This window comes from Convolutriloba macropyga, chromosome 12 (genome assembly GCF_964194025.1).
Source record: "Convolutriloba macropyga chromosome 12, txConMacr16.3, whole genome shotgun sequence".
Classification (NCBI taxonomy): Eukaryota; Metazoa; Xenacoelomorpha; order Acoela; family Convolutidae; genus Convolutriloba; species Convolutriloba macropyga.
Window position 1 is genome coordinate 36,873,787 of NC_134479.1, and position 18,023 is coordinate 36,891,809.

Sequence of the window (18,023 nt, forward strand, 5' to 3'; positions counted from 1 at the left end):
GAGTATTAGAATTGCCTGTAATACTATTACGTCATTAGCGACTAAAAATTAAGGTAATATTTTATCATCAACTCATAATTTAAGTATGTTGCCTACAACTGCTGCTGAAAGTAAAAAAAATGGACCAAAAAGGCAGACAGTTTTTTTTGGTACAAAGAAAAAAGAGATGAAATTTAACACTAACATAAACATTAACTTTAATATTAACATTAACTCTATTTTTAATATAACGTTTGCATAAATTTTAAGCCAAAAAAATTTTAGTTTTTAAATTTAACATTACGATTAACATAAGTAATGATATAATTATTGAAATCAGTTTGTCTATGAAATGTGATTGTTTCATTGATAAACTAAAGTTTATCGGTGAAGAATTATAATACTAAGATTATTGTTACTTAAAAAATTAGAAATATTAATTTTTACTAACGTCATTTTTTTTCAAAGTAAACTTTTGCTGTTCTTCTCGTAATCTCCATATATCATAACTAGTTCTTTATTTTTTATTAAAATTTTCTGTAATGTCTTTCTTGGACCTATCATGTAGTTTACTAAAGTTTTCACTGGAGTGTTTACTAAATTGTAAACCTCTTATGAATACTTTAGATTTTTTTTGTCTTATTTTAGTCTTAGCTGTTTCCTTTAGTATTGAACCAGATACTGTTGCTGTTGAAAATGCTGTTGGTATAGAAAAAGGTGAACCCATACCTGTTAATGCAAGTTTTGCTGTTGTTGCTGTTGTTGCTATTGATGATAATGCAATGTGTGTAACCTCAGCTGTGTTAAAATCAGTTTTATATTTACTCAATTTATTTTAAAATAATTTTATGTGTCAGTTCCAAAATAATTTCTAATATCTTCTACAAAATTAATATTATTATAGAGTTTTCTTCCTCAAATCTTTTCATTTATAATACGTACTGATAAAGATGATAGGTGTGGATATAGTAAATGACAATTAAATTTAGTTGGTTGAGTCATTTTTATTGGAGAGGAATAACTTTCTAATTCTTTCTTTATATCTTTGTGATTGAACTGAGCAACTCTAGTCTTGTCTGTTCTTTGTGTTCAACTAGATTATTTTTAAGTATTATTTCAATAGCATGCTGTGCAAAAATCTTTTGAGTGTCTGGGAGTTCATTTCTTAAATCTCGCCATTCATCATCACATTCTTCACCTATTTTAATGTTAGTTAATCTTTGACCGAACTTATTACTATCAAACTTTGGTTTAATTGTTCAAGTATGGTGTTGGTGTCACCAGAAACTTCGTAGCAGGATTAACAAAAAATGTTTCCAGCTTCAGAAAGTTCTTCAGTAAACTTAGATAACTCATATGCAATTCGATAAATTGTCCTAATTTTTGATCATCAATTGCTGACTTAGTCTATTGTGCTTTCGCAGTACAAAACAAACAGTTTCCCTCCACCCCAAGTCAACTTCTCTCAAGGTCCGTGATCTATACAATGAATAAAAAAGAGGACTGAAAAAAAAATTAAAATTCAATTGTGGAGTCAGATGAGTTAAATTACAGCTGATGTATATTTGTGAACATAATCAAGTAGATGGTTATCGAAGTTTACTAAGCTAATCAAATTGAAACTACTTCTTCTTGTGATTTAAAGTATTGTTTTCACATCAAAAAATGTGGCAGTCCGGTCTTGCACCTTTCCCTTAAATCGATCTATTAAATTCTAAGTTTTTCAAACCAATTCGAATTATGAAGGCTCATCTTCCTCCCGTGGCTTTAGGTAATAATGAGAGCTAAAATTACATTAAACTTAAAATTTAGTGAAAAAATGTGGATAATTTGCTCATAAAACTAAGAATTTTAAGTACCTTAAATTTGAAAAATCTGCTCATATATATATATATCAAGGCATGGACATTAATAGCACTATGCCTGATGTCCAATTATTTGGGATCTGATTAGCACAAATATATAAAAGTTTTTACGTTGAAAGCGTGAAGTCAACTCGCAACCTTTTGTTACTGTTTTCTAAGTAAGTTTCATTGTTTTGTGATCTCTGCTTAGGTTTTCTCGCTTATTTGTTTCAAAAGCCAACGCAAAATTTCAAGGTAAGCGTGGTTCACAAGAAGCAATTAGGAAAACATGTACAAAAGTTGTTTGTGAATTCCACTTAAAAATGAATGCAATTTTTGTCGCAAAATTTATGGTTGTATAAAACGTAATGGCCTCAGTTGCTCTCGATTTCGCCTGTGATCAGAGTTCTGGAGTTTTTTGCTGTTACAATTTGGGATTGTAATTTTGGTAGCTTTGAGATACAGACGCGGCCACATTTGAATTGCAACACACATCAGATTCCATCGGGGTGTAGGAACCAAATGGTTACAATGATTTGACTCTTAAATGATAACTCTCATTCCAGCTTCTCTCAATCCCAGCTCAACTTCAGTCAAGGTCTGTGATTTATACGAACAATGCCATGAATGCGACGGACGTGAAGAAAGAGTCGAGTTTCAAGGAGTGATGGGATGGAATTACGTAATGTGTGAACAAGTCGGCTATTACGTCATAATATCAACTTCCGTCTCTGATTTGACGAGTGATGAGGCCAAACTGAGCATATGTGAAATTGCAATCTTCGGACAGAATGGTGAGATATGAGAACAGTGCTAATATACATTTTTATTTTTCAAGATAAGATTTTTGAGATGTTTGAGTAGCTGTTGATAGGGTTGAAAAACAAATATTTTCCGCATTCCAGCCATAAAATTTAATTTAAATGTCTGAGTCAGAATTCGTTCGATTTTTACAAGATGTTTTGGCGGCGAAAGTTAAAAATTTGGCGACATTTCACGACGACTTATAGCTGTGAGGTTGTGACAGTCACACTAAAAATAATAAAATTTGTCATTGGTCAACACAAAACACTTTCTAATTTGTCGTGAATTGAGGTAAATGTTTTTTTCGCGATCACTGTGACTCAAACAATACTAAAGATAATTGTAAATGTCATCTGATTCCGATACATGTCATTTGGGTATGATTGAGAATTATTCTATGAGTTTACGAAGAACAAAGAATTGAATTTTGAGGTTCTTCCCCGGATTAGTTATATGGTTTAGTATTAAACGATATCTTTGATATCAAAAATTAATCTTGCAAGGTTTAATTTCTATATGATTATCATCTGGAACTTTTACACAATGGAAAAATTTGAAACTAGTTACTCAATTTATTTATCTTTAATAAATTTAACTTAATTATATTTAAACAAATTGAAACCAATAATTCTATATCAGTTATTTAACTAAAACTAATACATTTTCTAAATAATAATTTTTTTCGATTCAGAGTAAAATTTAGGCCTTGATTCAAATTTGAATCGAGCTGTTTTGTTACTCAATTTGCATAAAGTAAGTTTGTTATGAGATTAAATATGGGTAAAAAAATTCATAACCTTCGCCATCGTATATATTCCTAATTTCAGTGGCGCCACATGGAAAGAAAGTTCTACCTGTGCCTAATGTCGAAATTTCTGGAACTTCCGAAACTGAAGCCAATGGAACCCTAATGCAATATGTACTGGACCAACGCGACCAGACAGATATAAGTTACTGTGTTCCGGTAGCCAAACGAGTTGTTACAACCTACCAATCACTTGATCTGATTTTCCATTTCGGCGCTCAACAGATTGTGGGATTTGTCCAGATTCTTGCACCCGACGATCCGTCAGGTATGAAACAATATAAGACATTTTGCAAACTTGTCAGGAACTACTGAAATGCTCCTACCCTTAGTCGAGGTCTATATTTAATGATGTCAAGTGTGGGAGGTTACGATAATGACACAAATAACACAGTCGAGCACATAAAACTTTTAAAAAGCTACACAAACAGTAAATAATACAAGATTTTGGGTTCAAATCCATTCTCTAATAACGGGAAGTTAAATTTTTCCCCTAATATAAGGTAGACAGTTTATGAAGTTTTCAGACAAGTTTTCAAAGACATCTGAGTCCAGTTTTTGACTATTTTTCTTCCTACTTGTACTAAATTTCTCCAATTTTTGGCAATTCCTGCTTCACAATGGCCCATAAATTTTCAATTGAAATCAGATCGGGACTATTTACCCACCATTCCAATACCTCCTCTCCTCTTTTTCGAACAGTTTGATGACAATTTTTTCTTTATGCAAAGAAACGTCACCTTGTTGAAAAAAAAAGGTTTTGAAAATGCATTTTTTTGCAATTTTTCCACGATTCCAAGCGAACTTGGCGCTTTAGCTTATTTGATCACCTAACAAACAGTGTCGGCTCATCTTATGTTTTGCACGCCACGAGATAAATGGGTTGATGATTTTGCCAAGACATCTCGTTAAATTTCACCAAACAACTTGGACAATTCATTGGCTAGAGACGCCCTGATCCTGCTACACTTTTGCTGTAGTTCGCACGCATTCTGTGTACTATGTTGATACTGCTATCTTGACTTTAAACTGCGCTCCTCTTGTTTTTTGACTATCAAAGTTGGACAATCCAATGGATAAGAGTGGCAAGCAGTAAAAAATTAACAAAGCAGCTCAATTTTTTTTCTTTGTAAGTGGAAAAAAATAGAATGAAAACGGGTTTAAAATTTAAAAATTTCACGCCTTCCTGCACGCATTTGCAAAAATCAAACGTTTTGAGCAAAAGTATCGCAAAAGTGTGCAAAGTGTGCGCAAAAGTGTGCGAGACCATTAAAGACTATTGAGAAAAAAATCATTTTTTGGGTCAATACAGGGTCGTTACATGAGTCGATGTATATAACAGAATTCCTTTTAAAAGTCCATGAAGGTTCTTTTCATGAGGCAATGTGTCTAGGAAATTATTTTATGAATCAATAAAGGGTCTTGTAACGAGGCAATGTCACTATCAAAATACTTTTCATGGATCAATGAATTGCCTTTTCGTGAATCAATGTTACTAAAAAATTACTTTTCATGGGTAAATGGAAGGTTTTTTCACGAATAACTGTTTCTAAAAAAATACTTTTCACAGGTCAAGCAAGGGTCTTTTCATGAATAAGGGTTTCTAACAAAATGTTTTTCATGGGTCAATGACGGGTCCTTTTTGGAATCAAAGTTCCTAACAAAACACTTTTCATGGATCAATAAAGGGTTTTTTAATGAGTTATCGTATCTAAAATATTTTTCACATGGGTCATTGAGGTGTCTTTTCATGAGACAGTGTTTCTAACGAAATACTTTTCATGGGTCAATAAATGGTCTTCTCAAGAATCAACCTCTCGAAGAGGTTTTAATTTGTTGGTCAAAAAAATATATTCTTAACGGACTAAACATGGTTGGTCTTAAATAAACAAACTCAGTTTGATGTTCTGAAATAATTAATAGACTGTTGGATATTTTCTCAAACCTAATAAGATCTTGAAATTCACACTTTTTAAAACTTTTTTCAGGTTGTTGAAAACTATTTCCTCCGTTTTTTTTCCTGGCTTCGAATCCCAGAGGTGGCGTCAGTTAAGCAACCCGGGTTGAGAAAATGCGACGAAATCGAAGCAATAAGCGTTGTTTTTATGTTCGTTTTCGTCGGTTTTTTATGTAGGAGCTGTCGATTATTGTCGTTTTTGTTGGTATTGTTGGTATTTGATGTAAAATGAGTCGATTAGCATAGTTTTTGTCGGTATTGTCGGTATTTGATGTAAGAAGTGTCGGTTATCGTCGTTTTTTTGTCGGTAGCGTCAGTCTCAGTTTGTTTTAAATACAAAAAAAATAGAGTAGAACTAAGTGACTTGTGGTGCAGTGGAGGAGAAGGAGGACAGCAATTTAGGGGGCAAAGGTTCGAATCCTGACAGTGAAAGTCATTTTTGAAAGATTTTTAGAACGGCAAAAGCGACGATTCTTACGTTTAAATACCGACGAGAACCAATCAAAACGACAAAAAAACGTAAAGTCTTTGATCGGTTCGGGCGAAGTAAAACTGACGAAAAAAACGTAAGGTCTTTGATCGGTTCGGGCGAAGTAAAACCGACGAAAACCGACAATTCTTATGTTTGAATCCAACGAAATTCTCAACACAGGAATTCATAGGAACACTCTTATAGCACAGTAAACATCAGGCATTAACAATTTTCCAGAAAAAACTGGACAAGAACTAACATCGGAACAATACAAATTCAGAAAAAAAGCAATTAAGCTGAAAAATGTCGGATTTTTTTTCAAAAGTCATTTTAAAACGCTTGGGAAAGATTATGACAATCTACAGTTGATATGATATATCTTCCACACTCCATGCTTTAACTTTTATGACCTTCGGGAGCTTTAACCTTTCAAGTAAACCAATACTGAACCTGCCAGTTTTTCGAAATTTTTTCACTAATTATTCCAATATTTTTTCAAGTCGCATTGTTTTTTATTCAGAATTTGAATCAGACACTACACACCTTTCTTAATCAGGCACTCAATCAGACCCGGAATGACTCTGATTTATACTCTGGATCAGACAAACTTTTTTTTGAATCAGATACTTGATCAGATTCTGACTTTTGTCTGAATAGGTCTAAAATCATACAATACCTATAAAAAGTAAAAAACATAATATAGCTAAAGGATTCCCTGAACATATCTAAATTCAAAACAGAAACGGACTTTTCGAAACTAGCAATCATGCGAAGTGTCATTTTACACTTTCACTCTTTCGCTCAGGACTGGGGTCTGAGTTACTGAAATTTACTACGGAAAAACTAGTTTATCGTGGTGAAAACAATGTCTAGTTTAACGAAAGAAAAACGGAACAAAAGAAGAAATATAATTAGAAGATTATAGAGGATAGAACTATGCAATATCAACTCAATACACAATAATCCACTAATTTTTGCTTACAAATTTTATGTGCAACCGATCTTAGAGTATGGAGTTTTAATATATGATACAGCTGCAAAGAGTGACATCAAGAAACTTAATAAGAAAACAAAGATCTATTGAGAAATATATATGGGAAACGTAGAGTTGTGTCAATTGAAAACTTCAGAATTGCAGCAAAAATTTATAACATAGAAGAGTTACATTTTTATGAGCTATTGAAACTAGTTATCAAAAAATAAGGCAGTTAAATGAGTGCAGTACAAAAAAGTGCTTTTTTGAGAATGAACGTTTTAAACAAAATTAAAACGAAGAGAATATGCGCAAAACACTTAAAATTTTTTTTTATAAAAACTAATTAACAGTAAGCTCATTTCAACAAGAGCCAGAAAGTTGTTGGTTAAACTACTAAAATTTCAACCTAGTTTCACTGAAGAAATAGCAAAACTGTCTACAATAGGTTGTAACGATTTTGCGCATCGGTTTCTTGATAACTTCATATTAAGCAGTGCTGATTTGCTAGAAGGTCTCTACTGAGTTCTTTCTCCTCTTCATGTTTTTCCGAACCAAATGATTGAAATATATCAAGACGCTAAATGTTATGCTTAATGAGGCACCACATGAAGAGGCAACACTGTCTTTTGGTGTTCTCTCGGTTCAGTATGTGTGTATACAAAAAGTGTAAAAATATACATTTTTTTGTTTGTCTGTTCCGAAAACAATTTATTATATTATTATAAAGCTGGAAGTTTTTTTTCAAGTCAAATCACAAATTTGCTTTTTTGAAGGCTTCTTTTATCCTCTGTGTGGTTTATTGCCTCCTCTTTTTCATTCTGACATCGGAGGTTTATCTAACTGAAACGTAAATAACGTCAAAATTTACTTAGAACAATTGGTTTTTGAACCAATCTAAAATGACAAACTTACTAATTGTAAATTTTCTTAGTTCCAAAAACACCAATATCAAATTATTCCACTCTGGCAAAACATTTTAGCAAAAGTGTGATCCTTTTTTAGTTAGAGTAATAGACATTTGTCTCTAAAAGCTAGTAAAAATGGTTAAATAACCAATGGAGTTTTTTTGTGCGTTTTTGCAGTTATAATTTTTGATTTCCTCATCTGAATTCTAATTTAACTCAGAAGTACATTCTGAATTTTCTTGTAGTTGAAAGAAATTCAGAGCATTCGGAATCTGATTTTTGCCCTGATTCAAAGAGGTTTCGATATTGATGAAGAAACTATTCTGAAGATCATCTGAATCTGTACTGAAAGTTAACGGTACTCTGAAAAGCAATGGAACTCTTAATGGAACTCTGAAGCAGTTCGAATGAAGATTGAATGTTAAGTACCGTCAGTCTTACCTCTTGTTATGCTTAAATGATGCGCTATCAGTGCAGAGACCCATACTTTTTTCACTCATGCTGCTGATCCAGTCCAAATCATTCTGCACGGAGAAAACGGTTGCAAAATTTTGAGTAGATTTCGACTTTTGACTTCAAGGAATTTTTCGGAGCAGCAGCACTGTCTCCATGATTGTGGACTGCATGCAACATAAACACACAATTATGACACAAAACCAGCTACTTTTCTTTAAAATGATTAGAAATCGTAAAACTTTCTTCAGTGTAGATTTTCAAGTGAACCAAAAAAATCGTCAATTGTCTAAATAGTTCAATTGCTAATATAGGTGTTTTCAAAGTTTCAGATATTGCTTTAAATACCCTGATAAATGTAAGATACTTGAATTCACATTCAGAACTGTGACTAGAAAAGAACTGTATTGAGTCATAGACTCGCTGGACGATAGCAAAGCAGCAGGATCTGGTGAAAACTCAATTCGTCTCATAAAGTCTTGCAAATCAGCTATAGGCGTACATCTACAGTTTGCCTTGACCGAGTGTATTAAGGAGAAAACTTTTTCAAGTAATATGAAACCAGCCAATGTCGACATCAAAAAGGCGAGAAATTAGATACCACAAACTATCGAATAATTTCTGTAACTCCGGGTTTTGCAATAATAATTGAACGCCTCCTTCTGACTGAGATGACGGATTTCATTGATATGCATCAAAATATAAAGAGCACTGCGGATTTCAGAAAAAAAAGATTAACATATGCAGTTTTAGAACTGGTCGAAACAGTTTCGTCTTATTTGGATCAAAGCAAGGAAACTGTTGCCTTTTTTCCAGATTGTGCAATAGCGTTTATTTTCATCTCGCATGACATTTTTCTTTAAAAAACTCAATTGCATGGTTTTTCCAGGCAACGAAAGAGTTTGCTGTTTTCGTTTCTTGCCAATCGCAGACAAAATGTAAAATTTAAATACGTCTTCTCTGATTGTGAAATTGTCAGCCACCATGTGCCACAAGGAACTGTTTAAGGACCCCCCATTTTTCTTTTATATGTGAACAAACTCTCCTCTAAACCAAAGACAACGGAAAAAGTAATTAACTTCGCAGATGACACAAGTATTTTCTGTTGTGGACAGGGAAGTGGCTTACATGGAAAAGTCACGGAAATTTTACAATAAAAAACAGAAGAATATGTAGACATACACAAACTAACTCTGAATTCATACAAAACCAAGTTAATCTTCTTCTCGCGTTAAGTTTTTTCTCCTAAATTTATTCTGATTTTGGGATGTTTGTTTTAGAAAAACGAAGTTCTCGCAACAAAAAAAAATTGCATATAACTTGGTATTCAAATTGACAGGAATCTTAGTTTCGATGAGCAGTTGAAAAAACCGTAATAGAGATGGCTCATGCTATAAGATCATATACCTAATAAAACATCAAATTCTCTGAACGCGAGCATTCTTCTTCTAAAATTACTTAAACTTTCACAATTATTATTTTCGGCAATCTTTTTTCAAAATGTTTCTGCAGAAAACTAAAACGCCCTAACCGACAGATTAAGTGAGGTAGAAAGGCGTGCTTTCTACACAAAAAAAATGACAAAGCGAAATATCTGCTAATCCAATAAAAGACCCTATCAGCTGAGCTAATAATAGGAAAAATGTTGCTAATCAAATTCCATTTTGATATAGCCAGGCCAAAAAATTCTGAAAAGTTTCACGGGTATCTGAATCTTCATCAAAATACTCGAACAAAACAATCCAAAATTAGACAGAGAGTCTAAACCAACTTTGGGATGAACTCGATTGTTCCTTTGTTCGATTGTTCACACCATGAAAAAATTCCTTTGAATAGTGCGGTAGAAGCTTTTCAAAAGTTATTTTCATTTTTAGGAAGAAAACAGTCAGAAAAATTTTATAATGTGAGTCTTCAAGAAAATGGTTGATGTTTATTATTTTACTTTGTTTGAATGATTTGAAGTATTTTTTTCAATTATTTCAAATTTACGTGTTGCAAAAAATTGTCTGAATAGCTTTTGTTTTGAACTGTTAACACGTATTCAGCAGCGGTTTTCATGTACGGATCAGATGAGGAGATGACACGAAGTTCAGCAAGGTCAAAAAATTTTGTGATCTAAAAATTGAGTCAAATAATGTTGAGAAGAATAAGTTAGGCTGGTTTCTAGTGGTATAAAGTTTTCACGTTGTTCGACCACTTATCCGCCATTCATTTATCATTTGCCACAAAAATTTACTTTCGTTGATGTTAGCATGGTTGTATTTTCAGCCCATGATATGAGTCCAATACAAGTTTCGCAATGCTTTGCCATTGATTCTGCTGATTCTGATGATTACGGCGATTACGTTACTTCCGGTGTTTCCAACGATTCTTGCACCATTTGTGGAATTCCTGAATTTTCCAGGCCAAACTACTGGATCTCAGTCCAATGTCATGACGAAAAACCCTCAACCCGGGTACAGATTTCTGTTCAACACTCAAGTGATGTGAAATATGCTGCTGAAAAGCTGTTCATCTGCGGTGTCGAAATAATTGGTCGTAAGTACATATGATTTAACAAAACTTTAGGCAAAAGGGGAAAGATAAAAAGACCTTTTGCGATTAAAGATACTGTGATTTCGAGAATATTTGTACAAACCTAAGCAAACAAAACTCCAACTTTCCATTTGCTCAAGCTTTTTTTAATTTGAGAATTATATGGTGGCTCCATGCAAGGCTTATATTTTCCAATTTTTTAAAATTTTGTGATAATCGATATTTCGTGAAAATTTTATTGATGAAAAAATTTGCAAGCTCGTTCTGCCAACTTTTGGTACGCTAAAATGAATCATAGGATATTAAACGAGAACTTGACCAGGAAAATGTAATATTTGAATATTTGAAGGCATATTAGGCACCGACCTCAGCCACCGAATTCCGCCACCGACCTCCACCGAACTCCGACGACCTCCACCATTTTCACCTGAAAGATGTAAATGCACCAATGTATATATTTGAATAGATCAAGCTTCGGGCTTTCGCCCGTGGGGTGTTAATCCCAGTGTTAATCAGTCTAGTTATGTTTATCTTTTTCCAGTGTTTGAATAGTAGACTCAATGTTGTGTATTTCAGATCTGATTGAAAATTGTTCTTCTGTAGACTTTGTTGATTGAATTTGCTTACCTTTATCGTTGGAAGTTATCGTGATGGAAGTTATCGTTGAAATACATGAGTCCTTGATTGAATGTGAACAGAGAATGTTGATAATTGCGGATATGGAGTCGAAAAGTTGCCATGGATATTTGACGGTGAGGAAGATCGATGATAGGAAATTGAAAAGAAGGATGCCGAGTTGTGAGAATGTTGTGGTGAGGGAAAGGAAAGAGAAAGGTTTTGAGTGCGCGCATTGTGACTACGTGTCACGTGCTCAATATATAACAGCAATACATATAGCCAGAATCCATCAGAATAGTGTCAAACCAATGCAATGTGACCTGTGTGAAATCAAGTTAATCTACAAATCTAATTTGAAGAGACATCATAATCGTGTGCATAAGTTTAAGTCGGAGTCATCAGAATCGGAGTCGAAGATCAAGTCGGAGTTTAAGTCAGAAGTTAAGGTTAAGTCAGATTCGTCGGATTCTTCCATTATTCCTTTGAATTAAGTTAAATTCAGTCTTCATTGTTTATAGTTGTTGAAGGATATTTGTTTTAACTTTGTTTTATTATAGTTGGTTTACCACAATTATTTCCAGCAGGCCAAAGAAGATTAAACTTCAAGGAGATACGGATCCAAAATTTGATTTACTCTTAGTTATGATAACATAGGTTCATATGTTGATAACGTAGTTATGTTACATACGTTGATAGCTCAGTACTCACGTATTCTGATGGTTCCAATTCTACTACATTGAGTTTTCCACCAAATGATGATTCGCAAAATCTACTGGGTTTATCGTGGGGTCAAACGACTACATCATAATTACTCTATAATTCCATACAAAACGAAACTTACAACATAAATTTGGAAGTTGGTTTATCAGCCTTAGCTGAAGTTGATACAAGAATTCGTTGTTTTTATGTTTTAAAATCAGATAGTGATTTGGTATTGAGTAAATTGATCATTTGAAGGTCAGGTGGTGAGAAGACTGACTTTCTTCTGGAATGTTGTGTTGCAGAGTACTGAGTCATATAGTAACGCGAAGGTGGCCAGTCCCTCCCCGTTTGGATTCCAGTTACCAAATATTTAATTTCCAATGTGCTTTCATCACCAATCCGAAGCCCAATCTTGGCATCTATGTCATCACAAATTATCAAAACACCTTTTATCATTGAGCTTTCTTTACATTCCGTGATCTCGCGCTACAACTTTTCCTGTTCTTCAATCCCGATATGTTCCCTTGGAGCGTATGCATATCAGTACTACTTCGGTACTATATCGCTACTGACTTTTCGGTGAATTGTAGGTAGCTTTGCAAGTTATGAGATGCACGAAATTAGGGCTATGATGGGTCAATCCAATTCGTCAATATTTCAACTTTTAAGAAAAACGTGGTTGTAGTGAACTTTAGAGACTGATTATCAAATTTATAGCTTAACACAGAATGTGAAAAATGAATCAAGAATCTGAAAAAATATTGCCTTTTCATTTAGAACAATACATTTGTATCGTACAATACATTTGAGTAAACTGCAACAGAAAATTGTCATGTTTTAACAAAAGAGGGAAAATTGAATGTATTGTTTCTGTTTCTAGATGTAGTGGGAGTATTCTGAAGTTTATCCGCCACCAACTTCCGACAATCTCCACCCTCCGACCGTCGCCACCGACCTCAGCCAGCGACCTCCTCCACCGACCTGCACCAACCTCCGTTATTAGTGGGAATATTCCGAAGTGCATTTCGTTACTTGAAGCAGATACATTTCGCAAACTTAGAACTTCGAAAATATTTATTGAACTTCGAAAACAATTATAGAACTTCGAAAACAGTTTGTGAAACATTTTGATGCATTTATTTTCCATTTCATATGTGTCATTGAGCATGAATATGAGCAAAATTCAATTTCGATCTCGTTTGTTTCGTTTCTATTAAGTCCAAACAAATGCAGTAGTGAACGTTTCTATATTTAGTGCAAACAAATGCAGTAGTGAAAATTTAATTGCCTCTTGAGACGGCAAATAAAAGCGCGGGTAAATTGATACGCGCCTTTATGCGCAGATAATTGTCAGCCGGCAATTAATGCTACACAGGCAAACGGAAGAATAAACTTAGTCATGCCCAGACAGATAACAGGGGCTGAAAACTTTCTTGCTCAGAAACAAGTCAGTTTAATGACTCATTGACCTCCAAAAACCAGACAGTAAATTAAAAACTAAAAAGTGGGACATGTACAGAGCAATGGGCCGGACAAAATCCAGTATGATTTTTGCTCTGAATCAACAATGAATTGCGCTGCTAGAGTGGTCCGGGCTAGCTGCAATAATAATGGTTTTCTTAGAAAAATAACTAACAAAAACAATCAAAAAATGACAAGCGTTTTTATGATTGGACCGACTGTTGTTTTACCAAAATCCGCTTTACCCTCATATTTCCCAGTTCTTTTTTCAACTTTTTCTCCCTGTAGTTTTTTTGAACCAGTAGTTTGGAATTATTTACAAAAATAACATCAAAATTTCATACATTTTTTTTTACAGATGTGTCAGTCATTAACATAAAGTTGAAGATAACAACAAGATATTTTTATGCTTAATTCTTCAAAAAAGTGATTACTCTGTTTCCTGAAGAAATAAAGATTTTGCTCGTTTTATTCGGAAAATTAATCATTCTTAATAGAGATTTGATTTGAAAATGTCGACTAGAACTCGATTTCCTTGAACCCAATTCAGATTGAAATAAAAGCAACAAAAATGACTGTTCCATTGGAAAACATTCATTGTTCAATAACGCAATTTGCTCAAGTTGCTCAAAATGATTCTTCAAATTTAGGGCTGTATACTGTTATGCTGTCACAATGTTAGAAGGCATTAGTTTCCCGGACCTGAGTCTCATAATAACATTTCAGTACTGAATCATAGTAATTTTATTATGACTTTTACTATGCCCAGAGTTCTGATCATGACACTTTATAGACATTTCATGGTAAAATTCATAGTAAAATTCTGAGCTTATTCTGGACATAGTGAACCTATTCTGGGCTCAATCTGAACATAATGAATCGATTTTCTGATAATACTCTGAACAGACTGATTTTTAGCCTAAATTTACTCTGTTTAGCATGAAAAATATCCTTTCTGTTCAGAGCTATCATCATGACACATTTTACACGTGTCAGTCTTGTTCATGTCTTGGCCAAGACTTGCAAGTCTAAATCCAATTTTTTATAACTTATAATTTTCTTCGAACAAGTTACATCCCGGACCCTAGTGCCATAGTATTTCAGTACTGAAACATTGTATTCCAATTGTATATCGTCGGCCCAGTACTGTATCCATTTTCGTTAGGCTAAAAACTATAAGACATACAACATTCCATTACAATCTGAAATAAAAACCATAAAAATCTGCAATTTCCAGGTTCCCGGCGTGTATCTTCTGGTTTCGTCGTGTTTTTACTGGTTTTGGCAGGTTTTTTGCTAATCTTAATACGTTACTTGCAACGTTTTATTATTATAGGGCATTATCATGCTCAAAAAGTGCATCGCCCAAAATTTCAAATTTTTTTTCGAAATTTTCACAATTTTCTATGATTTTGCTATGAACATCATGGGAATCAAAACCAGGATGTACAGTCTATTTTCTGAAAAAAAAGTATCTATGCGAATAGACTGCACATAATGAGGTAGCAACATACTCTTAGGATACACTGAAACAATACTGGGCCGACGATATACAATTGGAATACAATGTTTCAGTACTGAAATACTATGGCACTAGGGTCCGGGTTTTCAACATCAAATCCGTTCAATTTGAAAAAACTGCCGAGCTTTTACTGTTTTTAGAGCACTCTGTGAAAATCAGAACTAGCCGATTTTTATGAAATTTATGCACGTTTTCGAAAATTGTAATAAGAAGTGTTTGTGGAAGCAAATATTATTTGACGTGTAAATCCTGAAGATCAATTAACACAAAAATGAAAGAAAAATCCAGCACCACCAGCAGAATAGAAAGCGAAAAAGATAGAGAAAACAAAAGCATTCAAATTGTGGTGTTTTTGGAAGAATCTTGTTGAAAAACTGAGTTTTTTGATATTCTTTCAACAAGAAAAGGGAGCAAAGACAAAAAATACCAAAAATTTTCTGAAGTTTGTTGGTGTTGATCTCTTCAAAACCATAATGGCTTATGGTTCTCGACGTATATTTGGCTAAAGAAATGAACCCTTGATGAACAAGAGAGAACGTAAGAGTGGTTAATAATGGATGCCCAAGTTGGAGAGCTTAAGAAAAGTTGGTGTAAATGGGTAGCACACTATGCTTGCAAGAAAGAAAAACAACTATTATACAACATAGCAGAAATTTTGTTGGTCATTAAGTTCTAGAAAAAAACTTTTTGGAAACAGCATTTGTAAAACCTGAAAACCCATTGGAACATTGTGTTTCAATTTGGCGTTATAAGCATGTACTTAAACATTCAGAAATGAATCGAAAATAGTTTTTCAAACAGGACCTCTGCGAACTGGAAATTTTATCAGCTAGAACCCAATAAAAAGAAAAAATGAAAAAAACATGGAAAATAACATTTTTTGGTACTATAAACGTCCATTTCAACCTGATGCCCAATTCTTTCCGCTTGATTCTCCAAAATATGGGGACAAATTGTGTAAGAATAACTTACGAAAAAAGAACCAACACAACCGAAAATCTTCAGATTGGAAGAAACACTAGCAGCGCAACAGAAAAATTTATAAATGCTCAACGTTCGCTTAACTTTTTGTCATACAAGAAATTTCTCATACAAATGTCTCTCTTTGTGTTGTATCTCTGTTGAATTTTTAAAAGGTCTTTTCAATTTGCTTTTCTTGCATGCGTTCTGACATTAGTTTTAATAATGAATTTTTGTTTAAAGGTTAGCATTGATTTTCGCTGTGTTTCATTGGAAGGTTTTCGTTTACTAATTGTGAAATGTTTTTCACCTCTTCTGTCAAAAAATGCTTTAGCGCTGAGAAATTTTTATCGCCATATTCACCATATTAAGCTCACATCTTACATTTTTCAACAATATCATCACAAATCTTGCATTATTAGCGGAGACAACACAACCCTGGTTTTATAATATTTTTCACGGATAGCTTGCACGAAATAATGAAAATTTTTGTTTGCAGGTGACCTTGAACCTGAATTTAATTCAACTACAATTGATAACGTCGATCAAACAAGTTTCCACCTTACAAGCAAGCTTAACCTTCCCGGCACGACAATTGATGTCACCGTCAAAACTGAATCAGGTCCAGTGCAAACCCTTTTAAGAGAAGTTGACGATCAACTGCAACTTGACATGATTATTTCAAATTTGGCGCCCGGAACAACTTATACTTTGGTTTTGGAGCCAAAGTACGGAGAAACAAAAGGCGACCCATTGGAAGTTATTGTTACGACAAAATTAGCAGATTTGCAGTTCGACATACCACAAAATTTCAGCCAGTTTGACTCACCAACAACTCCTGCGCTGAATTCTGACCCCAAATCCGACGAGTACAGAGTCACGTGGTTGAAAGTTCTTTTTTCAGTAGCGGGCCAATTTGATAACATAACAGTTTCGATAGAACCCAATTTTCGAGCAGTCTTTAAAGAGTTTGTTGCAAATCCCACCGAAGTTTTGTTCACAGAACTCGTTCCTGGTGAAACATACAAAATAGCTGCAATTGTGAAAGCAGGTCCCTGGTCAGTTCAGGAAGTTAAAACTGCCCAGATGTCTCCGGCGAGGCCAGTTTGTATTTTGTTCCAAGAAAACGATGATAACTCTGTCGAAATTTCTCTTTTGAACAACGGGAAAGGATCTTCGTTCACGTACCAATTGTTGGATGGCGATGCTATTTTAAAAAGAGAAGTAGAACGTTTCGAGAAATACAAACGACTGACAGTTCCTCCAAACTTTTTCGGTAAAAGTTTTAAGGCTTTCGTTTCTCTAAACGGAGCAGAAAGTCAACATTACTTCGTGCAACTTCAAGAAATAGAACTTTCTGGAGTAACAGTTAGTGTACTGACCCGGACGGCCGAGTTGCAGGTCGCTTTCTCAGCAAATTATGCCAATTTCGGAGAGATAAAAGTTACACTGGATCCCGATCCCGATCCGGGGGATAGGGTGGTTCCTGCGCCGGACGCGTTAACTGGTAGTATCAGGGTTAACCAGGTTTACTGTGGTCGCGATATAGATGTCGAAATAACTCCATATAGTGGACATGCATCGTTGGGACCAGCGTCTGTAACAAGTGTTAGCTTTCCTCCTTGCGTAGACTTCGACAGGATTGAAGAGAAGTTTAGTGTACTTCTCGACGAACAAATGATTCAGATATCAATTTCGGTTCCTTTTTTAGGCGATGTCATGATGTTTAGATTGGAATTGAAGGATCCAAACAACATGCTTCCCGACGTTAATTTGATAAGTAAGTAGATTCAGTTGAAAGCTCAAAAAGATGCCAATTATTATCGGGATGCCAATCTACTCGGGGGATTTTCTAGCGGAATGGAGATAAATATGAAAAACAAAAGTAAAAAAATCCGCTCTCTCATTGGTCATATTGGATGACAATTTGTTAAACGCAGTATGCAGGCGAGCCCCTTTGAGAAAAGTTGGTTGAAAAAGCTTAGTAACGAAGATCTATTCGTTGTTGACATATTTCTTCGTGGTTAAGA

General features: G+C 34.3%; 1 protein-coding gene across 1 annotated transcript; it reads left to right on the forward strand.

The window, feature by feature from the left end:
- Nucleotides 1–2,508: 2,508 nt before the first annotated feature.
- LOC142350484 (uncharacterized) lies at nt 2,509–17,781 on the forward strand. The gene is made up of 4 exons (XM_075402334.1): nt 2,509–2,617; nt 3,455–3,700; nt 10,464–10,733; nt 16,493–17,781. The coding sequence occupies exons 1-4, from the start codon at nt 2,509–2,511 to the stop codon at nt 17,779–17,781; spliced, it is 1,914 nt and encodes a 637-aa protein (XP_075258449.1).
- Nucleotides 17,782–18,023: the final 242 nt, after the last annotated feature.

Bases quoted from the DNA above. Each gene is read 5' to 3' on its own strand.
- LOC142350484 (XM_075402334.1), top strand. From the start codon at position 2,509: ATGTGTGAACAAGTCGGCTATTACGTCATAATATCAACTTCCGTCTCT. The intron at 2,618-3,454 runs GTGAGATATGAG...TCCTAATTTCAG, and splicing joins TGCAATCTTCGGACAGAATG to TGGCGCCACATGGAAAGAAA. The intron at 10,734-16,492 runs GTAAGTACATAT...TTTTGTTTGCAG, and splicing joins CGGTGTCGAAATAATTGGTC to GTGACCTTGAACCTGAATTT.